General features: G+C 31.7%; 1 protein-coding gene across 1 annotated transcript in view; it reads right to left on the reverse strand.

The window, feature by feature from the left end:
* The window catches only part of LOC143387210 (A-kinase anchor protein 9-like), a 54316-nt gene that overhangs the window by 25952 nt on the left and 11089 nt on the right, over window positions 1–17275 (reverse strand). Inside the window, 8 exon segments of the mRNA XM_077108145.1 lie at window positions 991–1926; window positions 1928–3352; window positions 7803–8000; window positions 8771–8926; window positions 9864–10039; window positions 10407–10458; window positions 13924–13968; window positions 14491–14736. Of these exon segments, the coding sequence (XP_076964260.1) occupies window positions 991–1926; window positions 1928–3352; window positions 7803–8000; window positions 8771–8926; window positions 9864–10039; window positions 10407–10458; window positions 13924–13968; window positions 14491–14736 (3234 nt within the window).

Below are 17275 nucleotides of genomic sequence, written 5' to 3' on the forward strand. Positions count from 1 at the left end.
TTGTGAGCTTCCCTGTTTTATTTTATCACAATACCATGTTTTATTTCTTCATAGACTGTTAACAATATTTCTGTCTTATTTTCTCATTTATTACCTGTCTTCCTCACTGAAATATATACTCCTTAACTTCTTCTCTCTTTCAACACTAAACTCTTATATCTGCAAAAGATATTTGTTACCTAAGTTTTAGAAACACATAAGTTTATTTAGCAGGCTACAGTTGTGGCTCAGTGGTAGAGAGCTTGACTAGCATGTGTGAAGCACTGGGTTAACTCCTCAGCACCATATTATAAATAAATAAAATAAAGGTAAAATGTCCATCTACAGCTAAAAGATGTTTTTAATTATAAAAAGTTTATTTAGCATTATCATACTGAAGATACACATCAGGCTTTTCTATTATTTCTAATATGAATAGCTGACATAAAAGGAAATAACCTATTATTTTATGTGTTTTACTTCTTTAGCTGTCCAGAGAATTAATACTATTTTTTTTCCTCCTCAGGTATAAGACTCAAAAAACTCTAGGGCTTAAGTGTTTTTCTTGCACAAAGGAAAAAGAATTTATAACTATTGAACAACTGCATAAGGTACTAAAAAATTCAAGAGTTTGTTTACAATTGTGGAACCTTGAAAAAGACCAGTATGAAATAAAAACTCTAAAAGTCTTTGAAATTGCAACAAAATACTAAGTTATAAAATCAATAACTTTTGTAAAGTTGAGATTCTAAACAATATTATTTAAACTATTGTCTTTATAAAGAAAATATTGCTTTATTTTCTGAGCAGAATACATAATAGATTAGCTAAAAGAAAAACAGTTTAAGAAAAAAATAAGAAAATTAAATGATAAATGATAGATCCAAATGAGAATTACATGATTCACTTTCATTTTCTTTTATTAATTTTGTTTTAATAAGGTGAAAACTCTTTTTAGCATGAAATGTACATTTTCACTGTGCTATACCATATGTAAATAAGTAAACATACCTGTTCTGATTTAAGTTCATAAAGTTCCTGATGGAGTTTATCATTTTCACTTGATTGATCTGTCCCAGGTGGGGACTCATTTGTTACTGATGGTGAAAATAACTGTTCTTGCTTGCTTTCTCTTCTAATAGCCACATTTTCAAAAGAAATTTTCTCTTCCACTACTGTTTTTGATTCTTCTCCAAAATCTTCACCTACATTAGATAATGATCCTTGAGAATCCTTGTTTATAGTAGTTACTATTCCATCTTGTAAAGAACTTAAATGAACATCACACATGTTTATATTTTCTGCTCTATGATGGTTAATTAGGAGTTCTAGCTCTTGACATTTCAATAGAATTTTCTCTTTTTCTTGCTTTAAAGATTTGACTTCTTCACTGAGAAAATTAACCTCACCATGTTTCTGTTTTAATTGTTCAGAGAGATCAGACAGTTTCTCTGACAATTCTAGCTTTTCTCGATTGGTTACCTCAAGATTTTCCATAAGTTCTGTTGTATCTTTCTCAACAACTTCAAAGATTTCTAATGCCTCTGTGACAAAAGCTTTGTCAGTATCAAGCATGACACTTTTCACTTTGATTGTAATTGGATTTATTCTTTGTAAATGAAGCTCTTCATTAAGTGCTTTAAGTTTACTTTTATACTCTAATTCTTGTTTGTTTTTACTGTCTTCTAAATCATCTTTTACCTTGAGAAGGCAAGTATGCTCCTCCTGTAACTTTTGATAGTTAACTTCAAAATTTTTTTCAGCAAATGAAAATGTACTTCTTTGCTTTTCAATTTCTTCATTTAGCTGAATACACTGTTGCTTGAGGGCCTCATTCTCTTTTGTAAGCATTTCCATTTCTTTTTGCCAGCTGCAATCTTTGGATATGGACTTGCTGGAGTCAATGAAAATCAATTTTTCTTCTTGTTCAGCAGGAACATAAATTTTTCAACATGTCCTCAAAAGCTTTTTTCTCATTTTTAAGAATGTTATTTTCTGCTTCAAGTTGTGAAAACTTTTCTTTAAGGTCATCCTCTTTTTCCTTTATTTGTTTCTCCAATAATTCAATTTTAAGTTGTAATTCCTGAACTTCTAGTTCAAGCGTACCTTTTTCTTTTTTTTCTTGTCTTAATATTTCGATTTCCTCTTGGAGTTCATGCATCTGAAGGGTCATTTCTTCTGATTTTGAATCCATGATGGACTTCTGTAAATCTTGTAGTTTTGAAATTTCCAAAACCAACTGATTCTGCTTAGTAATCAAATTGTCTTTTTCAAATTGCATTGTTTCCATCTTTTGACTCATTAAATTTTGTAAGCCATCTATCTGCTGTTTATAGTGAATGCCTAAGCTATCTTCAAGTTTTTCAATATTTATTTGATGTTCAACTTCTAAATCATCTTTAAGTTTCGAAAGTTCTTCTTCATGACTAAATAGGAGCTGTGTTCTCAGCCTCTCTAATTCAGCTTCTTGTGATTCAGCCATTCTGTCTAATACAGCATTTTTTTCTTTTTCCAACATTTCAAGTTTTATCTTGTAATTTGTAACTTTTGCTTCATGTTTTAATTCTAGTTCTTTCCTAGATTCAGATGCCAGAACAATCTCAGCTTTTAAAGCTTCCACTGTACTAAAAGACTTACGTGCTTCATTCAGTTGACTTTCTTGTTCAGCTATTATCATTCTAGCTCTCTGAATTTGGTCCCTAAAAAAGTTCAATTCTTCAAAAAGGTCATCAAGTTGTCTCTGCAGAGTAGATTTTTCTCCTGAAACTATTCCTAGTTCCTCTTGGAGTTTTTCCTTTTGCGCATTAGTATCTTGTAATTTCACATTCAGTTCATTTATTGCCACGTTCATTAACTTTATTTGATCTTCATTAATTGTAATATTTAAATGTGATTTTAAAACACTCTCAATTTCTTCCTTATGTTGTGCTTTAAGTTCCTCTATCTGTGACATGTGTTGCTTTATTAACTCTTGTTTCATCTGTACTATCTGTTGCCCATACATTTCATCCATCTCTGCTCGGAGTTGTTCTAATCTTTTCTGCATTTCTTGTTCCACCATTCTCTGTACCACATCAGATTCAAACTGGCTATCTGTGTAATGATGTCTTTTCTGAAGGTCTTCAACTGTACCCATTAATTGTTTTATTTCTTCAGAATATTGTCTTTGTTTTTGCTTAGAATTAGCCAGCTCTAATTTCATACTTGCAATTTGTTCTTGTAATTCTCTCATTAATTTTTCAGTGGCTGTGACTTGATCCTTTAGCTCAAGATTCTTTTTTTCTTCTTCTATTATTCTTATATTTAATGCCTGGATGATTGCCTCCTTTTCTTGTAATTCTTTTTTATTTGACTTTTCTACTTCATCTTGTTCCTTTAGAAAGAAAAGAAAATGAAAATATAAGAATGACATTTTTAGGTTCTGGCAACTTCTTATGGGTGTCTCCTTTTTATAAAATTCTATAAAAAGCAACTGTTGGGCCTGCCCCCCCACCCCCGTTTTTCCCAGTACAAGGAGACCTAGGACTTATCTACCTGACAGTACATATGAGCAAAAAATATAACAGTTTTACCCTTCTTGGGAAGAAATTTCTCTTACATTGTGCTGTGATTAAATATTTAAATTTAAAAATGCAATCTAATTTGCCTAGCATGTGTGAGGCCTTGGGTTTGATCTCTAGCACTACCAAAAAAAGCAAAACAAAACAAAAACCAGTCTGACTAAAATATCTATATAAACTATCACATTTTTATTTTTCTTATTAACTGGTCAATATTCTAAATATAAGTATTTCTGATGGCTAGTTATAGTACTACATACTATCTAGACACTCTCAGAAGACACAAAAATATAAAAACCGGTCCTCCCCTGGATTCTCAGAAGAAACAAAAAATAAATAAATACCGGTCCTCCCCTGGATTCTAGTGATTTGAAGGTATTTCATGGACAAGTGCTATAAAATGAGAACAACAACAAGAACTAAAGTGGATTCCTTTAAGTCTTCCTTAACTTCATTCCTGGGGTTTTAAGTGAATCAGAAATTTAAGGATATGCAATGCTTAAGTGACTGAACATCAAGTGACATCTAAGACCACTACTGTATATTTACAGCATACCAACTTGGGCTTAGACCCACAGTTCAAACAGAAAGATAAAAGACCATCAGATAATTTTCCCCAGTTCCTATCTCGGGACTCAATTTTGGAACTGAAGATTAGGCTAAGACAAGACATATTAATGCATATTCATTAAACAGTTAAGAGCTGTAGTCCCAAAGCCAAGGAAATAAGTGAAATACATATAACTGATGAAAATATAGGTAAGGAAGTAAAGTTATCTTAAGGAGACATGAGTCCTTGCCAAACAGGACTTCTAGGCGCCTTGAATGAATGTACTAAGAAAATGTAGGCATTGATCAATTGAGTATAGTTCTTGGAAGAAGACCAACGCACCGTCAACCTTTGAGAAGTCTGATCCCTCTCGAAAAACCATACTGAATGCAGAAAACAATGTTGGGAGTTACAGCAAGGAGCATTTAAGAAGTTTAGTCTACAGACATGAACATTACTATTCTGAGATGGATGTAACAGGTTATTTCAACCTCATGCCACTGAACATCTGATTCCTCCAACACCCTTTCATCTAATACTTAATAAACAACTTTTTAGATTATTACCTGGCTTTTAAAATTCATCTGTCCATAGAAAGAATATAAAATCCAATGAGCTTAAAATCTGAAGTTTGTGATAATTATTTCTCATTTTAAATTCACAGTCTTATATTTAGACTTAAACATTAACCTCTTGAACTAATTCACCTCTGATATAGCTCAAGAAAAAAATAATATGACTTCTGAGCCTAACAAATAAAGGCCAAATTTTGCACTACATAAAACAAGGTTATCTTGTGCAGCCTCTTGAGTGAGACTATGAGCTGTTGTCTTAGTGTCACATATTCCTTTTCCAATTACATCATATGTTATTACCAAGTGCTGAGCCTTCTTAATTTCTACACTAGAATGCAACATTAGTAAATTAGTGTAATCTATTAATCCTGGTATTTCTAACTGTACAATAAAGATAAATTTCCTCTATCTCCCAGAATGTGTTTGAGGTTAAAATAAAATAATTAAGGTATTTTATTTTTACTGAGCTTTATACAAATATATTCATATACTAGAAAGAAATTTATAAATCATTTGGAACCTATATAAAATGTAAAATCAGGACTGAGGCTGGGTCTCAGAGGTAGAGTGTTTGCCTCACACACAAGAGGCACTGGGTTCAATTCTCAGCACTACATAAAAATAAATGAATACATAAAGATATCTTGTCCATCTACAACTAAAAAAATTTTTAAAAAAGTAAAATCAGTTCATGATGGTCAATTTTAGCTAAACTGTTAAATAATAACTAGTTTTGAAAAATGTTAACATTGATATAAAAATCTGTTATAATTTTATTTCCTGATTTTCTATAAGATGAAAGGAACACTCCTCATAAAAGAAAATAACTTAATTCAATACTGTCCAACACCTAATATGATAACCATAATTCTTCATTCAACTATTAAACACCACAAATTCACAGTTTTCTTTGTTTAGCTTTTTTCAAATTACATGGTTTTAAATCACTTGTTCTATGTTACAAAACTGAGAGCCCTTCAGTCAAGGAAACCTCTATTTTTAGAACTACACCTGAAAGAGTGGGGAATAATATACTTCCTGTTTGTGACCACTATAACACAGGAGGTTTAGAGGATTAGGATAATGAGCCTTTGACTATCAATATAGTTACTTCAGCTGCTCTGACAGAACTACTTCTCAAAGGGATTAAATTTTTTGAAAACTGAGAAATTAAAATATAATAAGAAGAACAATAAAAGTATTATTGCTAACATTCAAATAAACAGTTTATTTTCATTACTAAAATGAATTACATAAATTTTAGATTATCTGAAATTATACAGCCTAGTGACAATAAGAAATAATAAAATCCTAGATCCGGGCACTTTCAACTTAGGCCTCGATTGTCTTTCTACTCTTACCCTCCAGAAAGACACTTCCAAAGCCTATTGCTTTCTAAGTAAATTACTTTTTGCTCCCTATACATTTTCAACATTTCAGCCTGGGTCTTTATGCCCACTCCACACCCCGCAAAGAATATCCTGCCTATCTCTATTTGTCATGAATTCATAAACAATTCTCTTGATTACCAAATAGGTATTGAATAGCTGTTCCATATATTATGTTCCATATATTATACCAATTTATGGGTAAACAAAATATAAATAACACATTATTCCAATTTATAGATCTATCTCAAATATTACCTCCCTGCTGATGTCTACCCTGAATCTTTTCCTCATAAATCAGACCTCGTCAAAACATTCATAACACTTGTTACCTGCACTTACTTTTTATTTTGTGGTAACTTGTGTACATGCCACACCTCTCCATGGGTTCAGTGAAGAAAGGGGACATCTTAAGGTCCGTCATATATCTATTGCAAGGGTTACTACAGAATAGGTATTCTGTAAACACTTGCATAATCTTTAAATTACCTTAGTTGAAAATCATGCCCTTCTAAAATTTTAATTTGTACATTTCCTATTTTTCAAAGAGGAGTCTCTGGAGTCAGATAACTGAGCTTTGAAATCTGGCTCTATAAATACATCACTTCTGCACCTGGATTATTTCCTTCATCTTGCACTGTCTTGGTACCATCAATTGTAAATGATAAAGGTACCCTTATCTCATGGGGTTGTAGTGATGATTCAATGCATTAATATGTGTAAGAGGCTTTGAATACTGACTGTTATAGAGTAAGTACTTAATAAGTGCTAGTTAATGCTTTTGTTATCCAAACAATATTCTTGTCTTGGTAATTTCTCAACTTCCTGTAGAATCTGCTAAGTTTATAAAATATGCTGTATTATATGTATTCTCCATCTTCATTATTCCCAGATTCTGTATTTGCCTACTTGCTCAAATTTATTTGAAACCCACAAATCCATACCAATGGTGCTTTCATAGACATTTGTAGACACACACAGAGTGATGGCAAGAAATTTGAGTTACTGTAAAATGATGTTCAGCTACATTCAAACACGGTGATCACACTGCCTTGTTTCAGCTCTCACAGAGCAAAAAAGAGGACAGAGATGGCAAGGATCAGAGTGCAGTGTAGTGCAAGGAGCTCAGAATTTCAACTCTGGCACCTGTTAATGGGGCAGCTTCAGGATAATCACATCTAAACTTTAACTTCTCAAAAAAAAAAAACAACAACAAAAAAAAAAAACAAACAAAAAAATGGAATCTGCTAGCATGAATTGCTTTTAAGATTAAAGATTACAATCCATGTGATACATTTCCTACCAGGAGCACTTATTGACTAAATAATTCCCCCAAACTGGAATATAACTCAAGTGAATAAAAAGAATCAACCATATTTTTTTCTAATTTAAATTTACAAAATTTCTTTTTCAGAATTTTATAATCATGGCTAAAATAAGAAGAAATACATTTAGTTGGAGGAAAAAGGATAAAGATCCTAGTTATAAAAATAGATTCTCCTGAGACTTTAGTTTAGCATAGGCAGATCACTTTTAAGGAGCAGAGTAATGAGTAGTATCATCTTTAAAACTATTACTATGAAATTCTCAATGTTTTTGAAATATATTATTTTATATACTCAAAGAGTTTGTCTCAATTATGAAATTTTGGGTGCATATGCATAAAAAAAAGATAAACACCTTCATTAAAAACTTTAAAGTTAATTACAAAGCTGCTACAAGTAGGTTGACTTCCTTAAGATACACATACCATTTCATATACTTTAATTTTCTCCTGTAAGAAATTAATTTGCATTTTGAAGTCTTCTTTCTTTTTTTGATAATCTTCTAATAGATGGTCTTGTTCTTCAACCTGTTGTTGATGAGTGAGAATCTGTTGTTTGGCTTGCAGTAAATCTGCAGCTGTGTTACTGTGAGTGCGGTTTCGTAGAGTTTCACTAGCCTGTAACTTGAAAATAGAAAGAAAATATTTAAAATATTAAATTTTGAAGTTTCACTTTATTGTACCCTCAGCCCACAGGGGTTCTCTGGAAACTATGCTCACTTCATAGGCTTACGATCTCAGCCAACATGTTTCCATGCTGTCAACATGCTGATAGGTCATGTGCACTTTGGGTAATGAGCCAAAGAATTTACCTTTCACATTATAAAGCTAAGAAAATAGGAGAAATAAGACAGGCAGACAGGCAGAGAAAAATGTGGACTGAAAGTTCTTCCTGGATTCTTGATGACTTTTCAAACTCTAGTTCCAATTTCTCTCAGAGTTCTGATTCTATTTCTGCCTTTAAGTTCTATAAACAAGCCTGTATTCTTACCTTAAATTCCTCCCTTTTGTTTAACGCAATTAGATTATAGTTCCAACTAAAGATAAATGGAATGTATCCAGTTGTCAGTCTAGTTATAATTGAGAACCTAATTAACATAAAGCCATACCAGGGTTAAAAAAAGTAGGGTGTAACTGCAGGTTAAATTTCTGCAAAAATACACATGATAAGACTTTGTAGAATTTTTAAATAGAGACAGGGAAGAAGTACAAAGAAAACAATAGCAAGAAACTACCCAAGAAGTATAAATTAAATTCTTGATTAACATAACACTTATTCACTAGTTTTTCCAGTATGAATAAACAAATGGCTTTATAACAGATTTGTTCTAGAAAGCGAAAAAATTTAAAAATTCGTTATAAAAATAGAGTAAGTCTTGTTCTACTTGTAATACTTGTTGGAATTGAATCTGCAATTTTTGACTTTGCTCTGTCAACTCTAAAAATTCTCTCACCGTTTTGTCCCTTTCCCTTCTTGCCTGTTGTAAATTGGCGGTGAGCTGTGTGATAATACTATCTCTTTGTTTAACTGCTGCTTCAAATTCTTGTAACTAAAGGAAATCAGTGAAAATAATTACATTCTAGGCTTATATTTTACATAAAATTGATTATCATTGTTACAAGCAACTTTTTAAAAAATATGAGATTCAAAACACATTAGTGGAATTCTTACAATTTGTATGCTATCTCCCACATTTGAAAGCTATGAGCTTTAAGAAATTTGTTTTACTTCCAAATCAATTTGAAAGAAATTAATGTGCACATGCAAAAAATTTTCACTTGTTCTGGCTTTTCTATATATCTAATTCTAGAAGCGAATGCCTTTATATTGGGGAGCTCCCCCAATCTGTTACCAGGCAACAGCATAAACTTGTTTTTGGAGAGGATGAAACTGAAATCTATTCTGTCATCCTCATTAATATTCCATTTTCGTCTTGATTCATAACTGATTACTTAATACAAGAGATGTCACTCTAACTGCAGATAATATTTACAGGGACATGCTGACATTCTTAATGGGTTTAAGTCATCATTTTTAAAAAAATATGATTTATACCACAATTTTCTTTCAGGCTCATAAGAAAAACATCTGTCCTGAAATCACCAAAGTTATTTTACTCTATCTTATTAAGTTAAATAAACAAAGTAACATACATGTTACCCCAAATAGTTGAATTCTAGGTGTAAAATGGGATTCTTAATACTATGTGCAAGAACCCCATTTTTCTCGTGAATGAGATAATCTTAAGTTAACACCTGTAATTCTCATTAAATAAATAAACTATCATTAAAATTTCCTGGAGGGCTGGGGATGTGGCTCAAGTGGTAGTGCACTTGCCTAGCATGCGTGAGGCACTGGGTTCGATTCTCAGCACCACATAAATGTAAAATAAAGATATTGTGTCCACCTAAAAAAAATATTTTAAAAAAAATTTTCTGTTTTTGTTTTTGTGAGTAGCAAACAAAGGCCACAGAAGGTAAATGTACCTGATGCAATCCTTCATTCCCACAGGTGGTCCTCATTTCTTCCAGTTCTCTGTTCAGTTCTTCGGGCTCATGTTCAGGTTTCCCAACTAATTCATTTTCTATCAACTCTAGGTGAGTCTCACTATAGTGTGCGCCTTGTTCAGAATAAGAATCAACGACACCAAATTCTTCTTCGTAAATCAATCCAATATTTTTAATAATTCAGTACTAGCAACATTCCTGAGAGAGGAATTCGAATATTGAATTCCATAACAAAATCCACTTTAAAACATCACTCTTCACTTTGAAGTTCACTTCTATGGGAATCTGGTTTGCTATTAATGTGATATTACCCCTAAACAGCATATCTGCAAATTTTGTTCCAATTCCATGCTATAATGAAAATGAGGTAACTTTGTTTTGTTAAGCAGTAAAGAAGATCTAGTAACTTTTAGAAATCACATACAGAAAGAATTACATACAGGAGAAAGCTTGGTTAGTAAGTCAAATGATTTTAAATAATAAAAAATATTAGTATCATGAGTAGTTTTATATACTGTACCATTAATAAATTGGTAGGCTTTCCTGTTTTCACCACATTACAGCAATCATTTACCTGTATAAAAATAATTTCCTGATATATTATGAGACCAAATTTTATTTACCTAACAATAATATTTCTACTAACTGTGTATCTTTTACATCTAGGGAAAATGCCTTAATAGCAAAACAAATATGGTAATTATATTTAACTGAAGTATCTAAGAGGCATATCAAATGTCAATCATTCCTCAAACATCTAAGTTCTTACAATGCAAAAGACACTTTCATTTAAGTTAACTGAAGTTCTAAGTGCAGTTCCTATTTAGTCTTCAGAAAGATAACTAAAAGCTTCAAGTTACTAGATCTTCTTTTACAAAATGCTTCCTTAAAATTAGCTAAAAATATTTTTAAAATTAAGCCTTATTTATTTTCAAATAAAACCATTTACTGGTATAAATTTAATTAAAGGCTAGTAAGCAAGCAAAGGGAAATAAAGAGGTAAAGAACACTCCCCTAAGAACTTTCCTCTGGGGATAGTACTACTGCTAGTCATGCCAATCCAGACTGATGTGGGGGCTTTCTTTAACATATCACCACTTGTCTGTAGAACAGATATTTTGTAGTAAGAGAAAGGAGGATGATAGAATATGTACATAGGGTTTAAGGAGTGGGAAATTAATTTCTTATCAATTAATCATTTAATTGCCTTTTTACCACTAAGAGTACAAAACCCAACTTCATTCCTGCCCACATTCCTGCCTATATCTTAAGCCTTCACAATTCTATGTTAATAGAACCCAGGAGAATGAAATTGTTAACATTGAAATATGTAGGACAGACAAGTCAGAATGTCTAGTCAGAATGTTAGGATTAAGTCTGTATGAGGCATGACACATTAAAAAGTAAAAATCCTAGGACTGAAGATGTAGCCCAGTTGTAGAGCATCTGCCTAGCATGTGCAAGGCCCAATACCCACAACTGCCAAATTAAAAAAAAAAAAGGGTCGGGGGAGAGGGTCCTAACTAAGAGACTTTTAAAAAATCAGTTTGATTGCTCTACTTTATTTCTAAGAATAATCTCTGAGAAATAAAGCTAAATGGAAGGCAAAAAAACAACTTTTGTTAACACATTATTGTAATTGGTGAAAAACCACAAGAATGTAGGAATGCTAATTCTAGATATAAAGTCACTTGTGATAATTTTCAAATTATAATACTTCTAAATTTCAATTACTTTTTCATGACTCAGAAATGACACATTCTGATTGTAGTACACACTAAAATTTCTATTTTGAAGTAACAGTGTAATAAAATGAATATTTGTAAATATCATCAAAGATCATGTCAAATATCATGTTATCAGTATTACATAAATTATTTATCCAGTATAATAGTTATATCTAATACCTCTATAGCAAATATTCAGTTTGTTCTCCTCTAACTCAGTTTAAACATATTTATAATGCCCCACAATGAGTTGGTTAGGATCTATCTCTAAGTACTTTCTGGCCATCATGTTGCCGATTGTAGAGTTGTCTTGCAGTGCCTGGACTGTTATGATCTGCTCTGAGTTCGCTGTTCAGCCCTGAGTGCTAGTCACAATGCAGCAGGTTGAAGACAGCCTACTGGAGGATTGTCAAAACCTTCATAACTAAGATTCTCAACTTCTTATCTAAGATTTTTTTCATAAGTTTGCAGAAGAGTTCTCAAACTTCACCTCACTCTCCTCCATTTCATTCTTCTCATCCTCATCTTTAGTTAGTTGCAGGCCTTCCCACCAAATTCCCCAAGCTACAGCATACAATACTCATCAATATACAACCTGAAAGCCCTGTTTCTCCACTCCACAAAAGCAGAGTTGCTATCTGATCTTTGCTCTCATCAGTGATGAGACCTGAGTCTCCTTCAGGCAACAGACATTTTTGACAGAAAAGTGATCTCACCTCCAGACTGGGAGGTATGATAGTCAAGCAGCTCAGAAAGGCATCAGTAGTTATTGGGAGTCCTCAGAGCTTCCAGGTTTTAGAGATTTATTTAAGAGAATGCCTCTGACTTTTTTCCCCTGTAGTTTTCTTTATTTTGTGCCAGCTCAGAAAAAAACTCAAGGCAAATTTTAAAAATGTCTTTGTGAATGACTTTCAAGATTTTGCTCTGCTGGAGCATTTTCTTGGCAGATGTTCAGAGGCAGGTCCTCAGAGAACCACAGCATGGATAAAGTTGAGATAATTCTGGTTTGCAAGTACAAGGTTAGCCTGAGCAACTTAGCAAGTCAGTTTCAAATAAAAACAGCTGGGAATGTAGCTCAGTGGTAGAGTGCCCCTGGGTTCAATCCCCAGTAACAAACACACACCCACACTCAAACAACAAAAATAAAAACTGTAATATGTTAATTTAAGAACATAGTTTTTCGAGCTGGGATTGTGGCTCAGCGGTAGAGTGCTTGCCTAGCATGGGTAGGACCTGGGTTTGATTTTCAGCACCACATTAAAAAATAATAATAAAATAAAGGCATCATGTTGTGTCCATCTACAAAAAAAAATTCATATTCATTCTCTCTCTCTCTCTCTCTCTCTCTCTCTCTCTCTCTTAAAAAAAGGACATAGTTTTTCTATTAGAAGCCTACAATAAATTCAGACTTATGAAATATACTAAGTTGCTTAAACATTCAGAGTAAAGAATAATTTTCCATGTACTCTAAATCTGGGAGCAAAGAAATGACAATCATATCTAAAAAGAATAAGATAACAAAGTGATACTTATTGCAAACATATAAAGAAGGCAGGTATTTCTTAAGAGACCAATGCCTATTTTATGGTTTATCACCTAAAATAAAAATCATCATTGTCAGGCATGGTGATGCACAGCGTTAATCCCATCTTCTCAGGAAGCTGAGACAGGAGGATCACAAGTACAAAGACAGCCTGGGCAACTTAGTGAGAATCTATCTTAAAATAAAACTTAAAAATGGCTGGGAATGTAGCTTGGTGACAAAGTGCTTTCCTAGCATGTACAAGGCCCTGAGTTCAATGCCCAGTAACACACATGCACACACACACACACACGCACAACACTACAGCAACATTAATTCCAATAAACATTTATATATATAAATGTATGTGTGTGTGTACATATATATATACACACACACACACACTAGTATTCAAACATTTGTAAAAAGCATTACTATAAAAATCATACAAATTATAAAATTTTTACTGTGCTAAATGGCTATCTTAAAATGGTCATGGATCCTAGAAATGCAGACTCACTTTCCTAAAAACCAAATTAGGGCTGCTATATAATTAAGGATTAAGCAATTCAAACAGTTAAGACTTTAGCTAACCACTGAAAAAAGATACAGCAGTAAAATATAATTTTCAGTTTTTCAATCTATTTATATTATATTATGCTACCTTAAATTATATTAAATATATACAGAAGCATATAAATTTATAAGAAATAAAGTACAAACAATCAATAATTTCAAAAAAATATCAATTCTATTTATGACATTTTTAATTGGGATATGTTAGTCTTACCTCCGAAGTGCAATCATCTTCTGTGGTTGAAATCTCACTTTCTGGCTACAACAAAAGTAAAACATGATTACAATTATGACATTTTTCCCCTGCTAAATATCATACTTTACAAAAAAAAAAAATTCTGCTTTACTAAGACATTGCAGTTAGTAACAATGATAGAAAATTCACAAAAATACTATTAAAAAACTAGTAAAAATTATCCAAATCTTTAAAAATTTCATTTCATTATGAATTATAATGACTTATAATAATCCATATAAAATTTATCACAAGGCATTGTTATAAATACAAAAGTAGCAAGAACTTTTACATATATAGTAGATGTCATCTGTAAGCCAAAAGCATCAAAGACACCATTCCTCTAATTCATGTAACTCTTTTAAATAAAAGTAAATCCTTAACATGCCATCAGAAAAGTTCAAGTTCTTTAAAAGAATCATCAGTTCTTGATGCTAAAAAGTCAATGACTTTGTCAAGCTTCCCTCAGGTGGATGTTAATGACTTTTTACTGCCACTACTTTCTAGTTAGAGGTAGAATGTTTTAAAATCTGGATGAATACTTACATCAACACAAAAGACCTGCTCATGCTTAAGCATTTCTTCATTGTTTAGAGTTCTCATTATTGTGGATTCAGGCATCACGGCTGATCCAACACCCTGAGAACTATTTATGAACATCTCCTCACCCTTTGATTGATCAATATTCAAGCCATGAACATCATTTTTACTGCTTGAGGTTTTCTTCTTTTTTGGCTTCTTATGAGGGTTTTGTCCATCCAATCGAGCTCTTCTTTGTCGAAACTGGGCAAGCTACAGGAAAAAAATATCATTAACATCAATGATAATTTTTCTTTGGGATCACTTTCTTTAAAAAATTAAACTATCACCAAAGTAAAACGATGATAATAATATAGATGACTTCACAGTTTCAGAATAACTATTGGATTGAATATTCGGGTTGTAAAGGTTGTAAAACTAGGTACTTGTGAATGAACTTATTAAATATTGAGGGGTAAGAAATGAACATGTCAAGTCTAAAGAAGAGGAAATTAGCTGAGTTAGAGGAATAACTCTTCTATAACTAGAATAGGGGAATAGAGGATTCACAGTATAATCTCTAGATTTAAGATTATATGAAAATACACACAAAAACAAGGAGCTCCAAACACACTTGTTCTGTTCTACTACTTTATACAAAAGATATTGTCTATAATTATCTTTTATACAAAAAAGATAATTAGCCTATTAGCTATACAAATGCTCACTGCAACCATATTTATAGTGGGAAAAACTTACAAGTAACTTAAAATTTTAAACAGCAGTGTTTTCTACCTTTTATCATTTGTCTGTCATCATCAGAATTTGTACCAAACCCTAGTCCATGATACGTTATCATTTACTTAACATATTTTAAACAGTGTATTTTCTTTAAATTTATTTTAAAAGGAGATGTAATCTCTGGCATTATTTGAAAGTTAATATCACTTGTTATTTCTTTTAAGAGATAAGTTGAAAATAAAAGAAATGATAAATCTATTACTGAAATTTTAGTAAGAGGTTGCTGAAGGCTATGAAAAAAATGGACAAAATAAAAGACTGTTAAAGAGAGAGAAGCATCAAACAGATTTTCATTATCATAAGTAGAAAGAAAACTGAAAAAGGTAAAAACTTTCTTACTATACTATCCAAAGTTTTTTAAGCCCTAAAATATTTTCTTACCACCTAAAATCAGAAGTACACATTATATACCAGGTAACACTAGAACTAATTATGGTGAACTTATATTAAAAATGCCAATGCAAGCCATTGCTATTAAAGACTTTGTGATATAATAGCAGGTATAAAGTAGTATTGTAGCATATCTATTTCTTTTCATGAAAGGAAAATTACACTTCATTTTTTAAAAGATAAGGCAAGTCTCAGGCTCATAGCTTTCAATGATTATATCCAGTATGAATTTAAACATCATTATATTCATAGACATAGGTAAATTCTGGAAAACTACAACCTTAACAACTTTTGTTTACATTTGGAGTTCAGATTACAGGTATTTTTCCTATTGCTCACTTACATTTTGTTTATTTATTCTTAAGAATTTTTTTGATGGACACAATACCTTTATTTTATTTATCTTTATGTAGTACTGAGGATCAAACCCACAGCCTTGTATATGCTAGGCAAAGGATATATTGCTGAGCTATTACTGTATTTTTTTTAAATACAGTAAATTTTTTGATTTTTATATAAAGCAACTACTGACAAAGACTTAAAGTTAATTTGAGCTCCTGAATCACTCTTAAGAGGAGAAAAAAGAAGACCACATGTAAGTTCCTTTCTGCCTTAAAAAGAGGAAATATATGCCTAGAATTACCCAAACTATTAACCAGACCACTTACAAAGACAGCAAATAAATTTTTTATTATCTAAAGTACTAAAGCAATCTTGCTAATGTTACTATCAAATATGTGGCAAATACATTATTTATAAATAACATTTTATACTTAAATTATCTGCTGTAGATGAAGAAAAGCATATAAACAAGTTTTATTCCCTTAATAAAGATATTTAATTCATAAGTCAGAAATAGCTCATGATTATACTTACAGAGTATAAAAATATATCACATTTAACATTTTTCCCAGTTATTTAGTAACTACGCAGTGTGTTGAGGAACAGGTGCACGACCAGTTGCCTCTATTTTCACATTATTAAGCTGCTGGAATGTACTTGAACTACTTAGAGCATAGCAGATCATTCTTAAAAATAAACTAACTAGAATATTGGCAAATACTTTATCTATAAATAGAATCAGAAATCCAGGAGCATTATTTAAAAGCATCCCTTAGAGAGAATGCAATGCCAAAAAATAAATACTAATAATGACATTTATAATATTTATACTCAATTTCAGAAACTTCTTGAAAAATCACGTTTCTGCATCAGAATATATTTAGTCAGCAAAATTTATCAAGGCAAAGATGAAGATTTTGCTTAAAATTCCAAGTGTTAGATTATATCAATAATTTATATCTAATATTTATTCAAATGCCAAATATATAACAAAGGAAAAAAATATTATCTTTGCATTATAGAAAGAATGACTTAGATCTGGGGATGTGGCTCAGTGGTAGAGTGCTTGCCTAGCAAGCACACAGGGCCCAGGTTCAACCATCAGCACAAAATGAAAGATAGATAAATAAAGAATGGAAAGTTTGATTTAAACAACAACAAAATAACAACAACAACAAAAAAAAAAAAACTCCAAAATACGAATATCTGTTACTAAATGCAAAAAGAAGCACACAGATATGGAATAAAAAGTAGAAATAGTTCCATTATAGTATTTAGA

Source organism: Callospermophilus lateralis, unplaced genomic scaffold (genome assembly GCF_048772815.1).
Source record: "Callospermophilus lateralis isolate mCalLat2 unplaced genomic scaffold, mCalLat2.hap1 Scaffold_169, whole genome shotgun sequence".
Lineage (NCBI taxonomy): Eukaryota > Metazoa > Chordata > Mammalia > Rodentia > Sciuridae > Callospermophilus > Callospermophilus lateralis.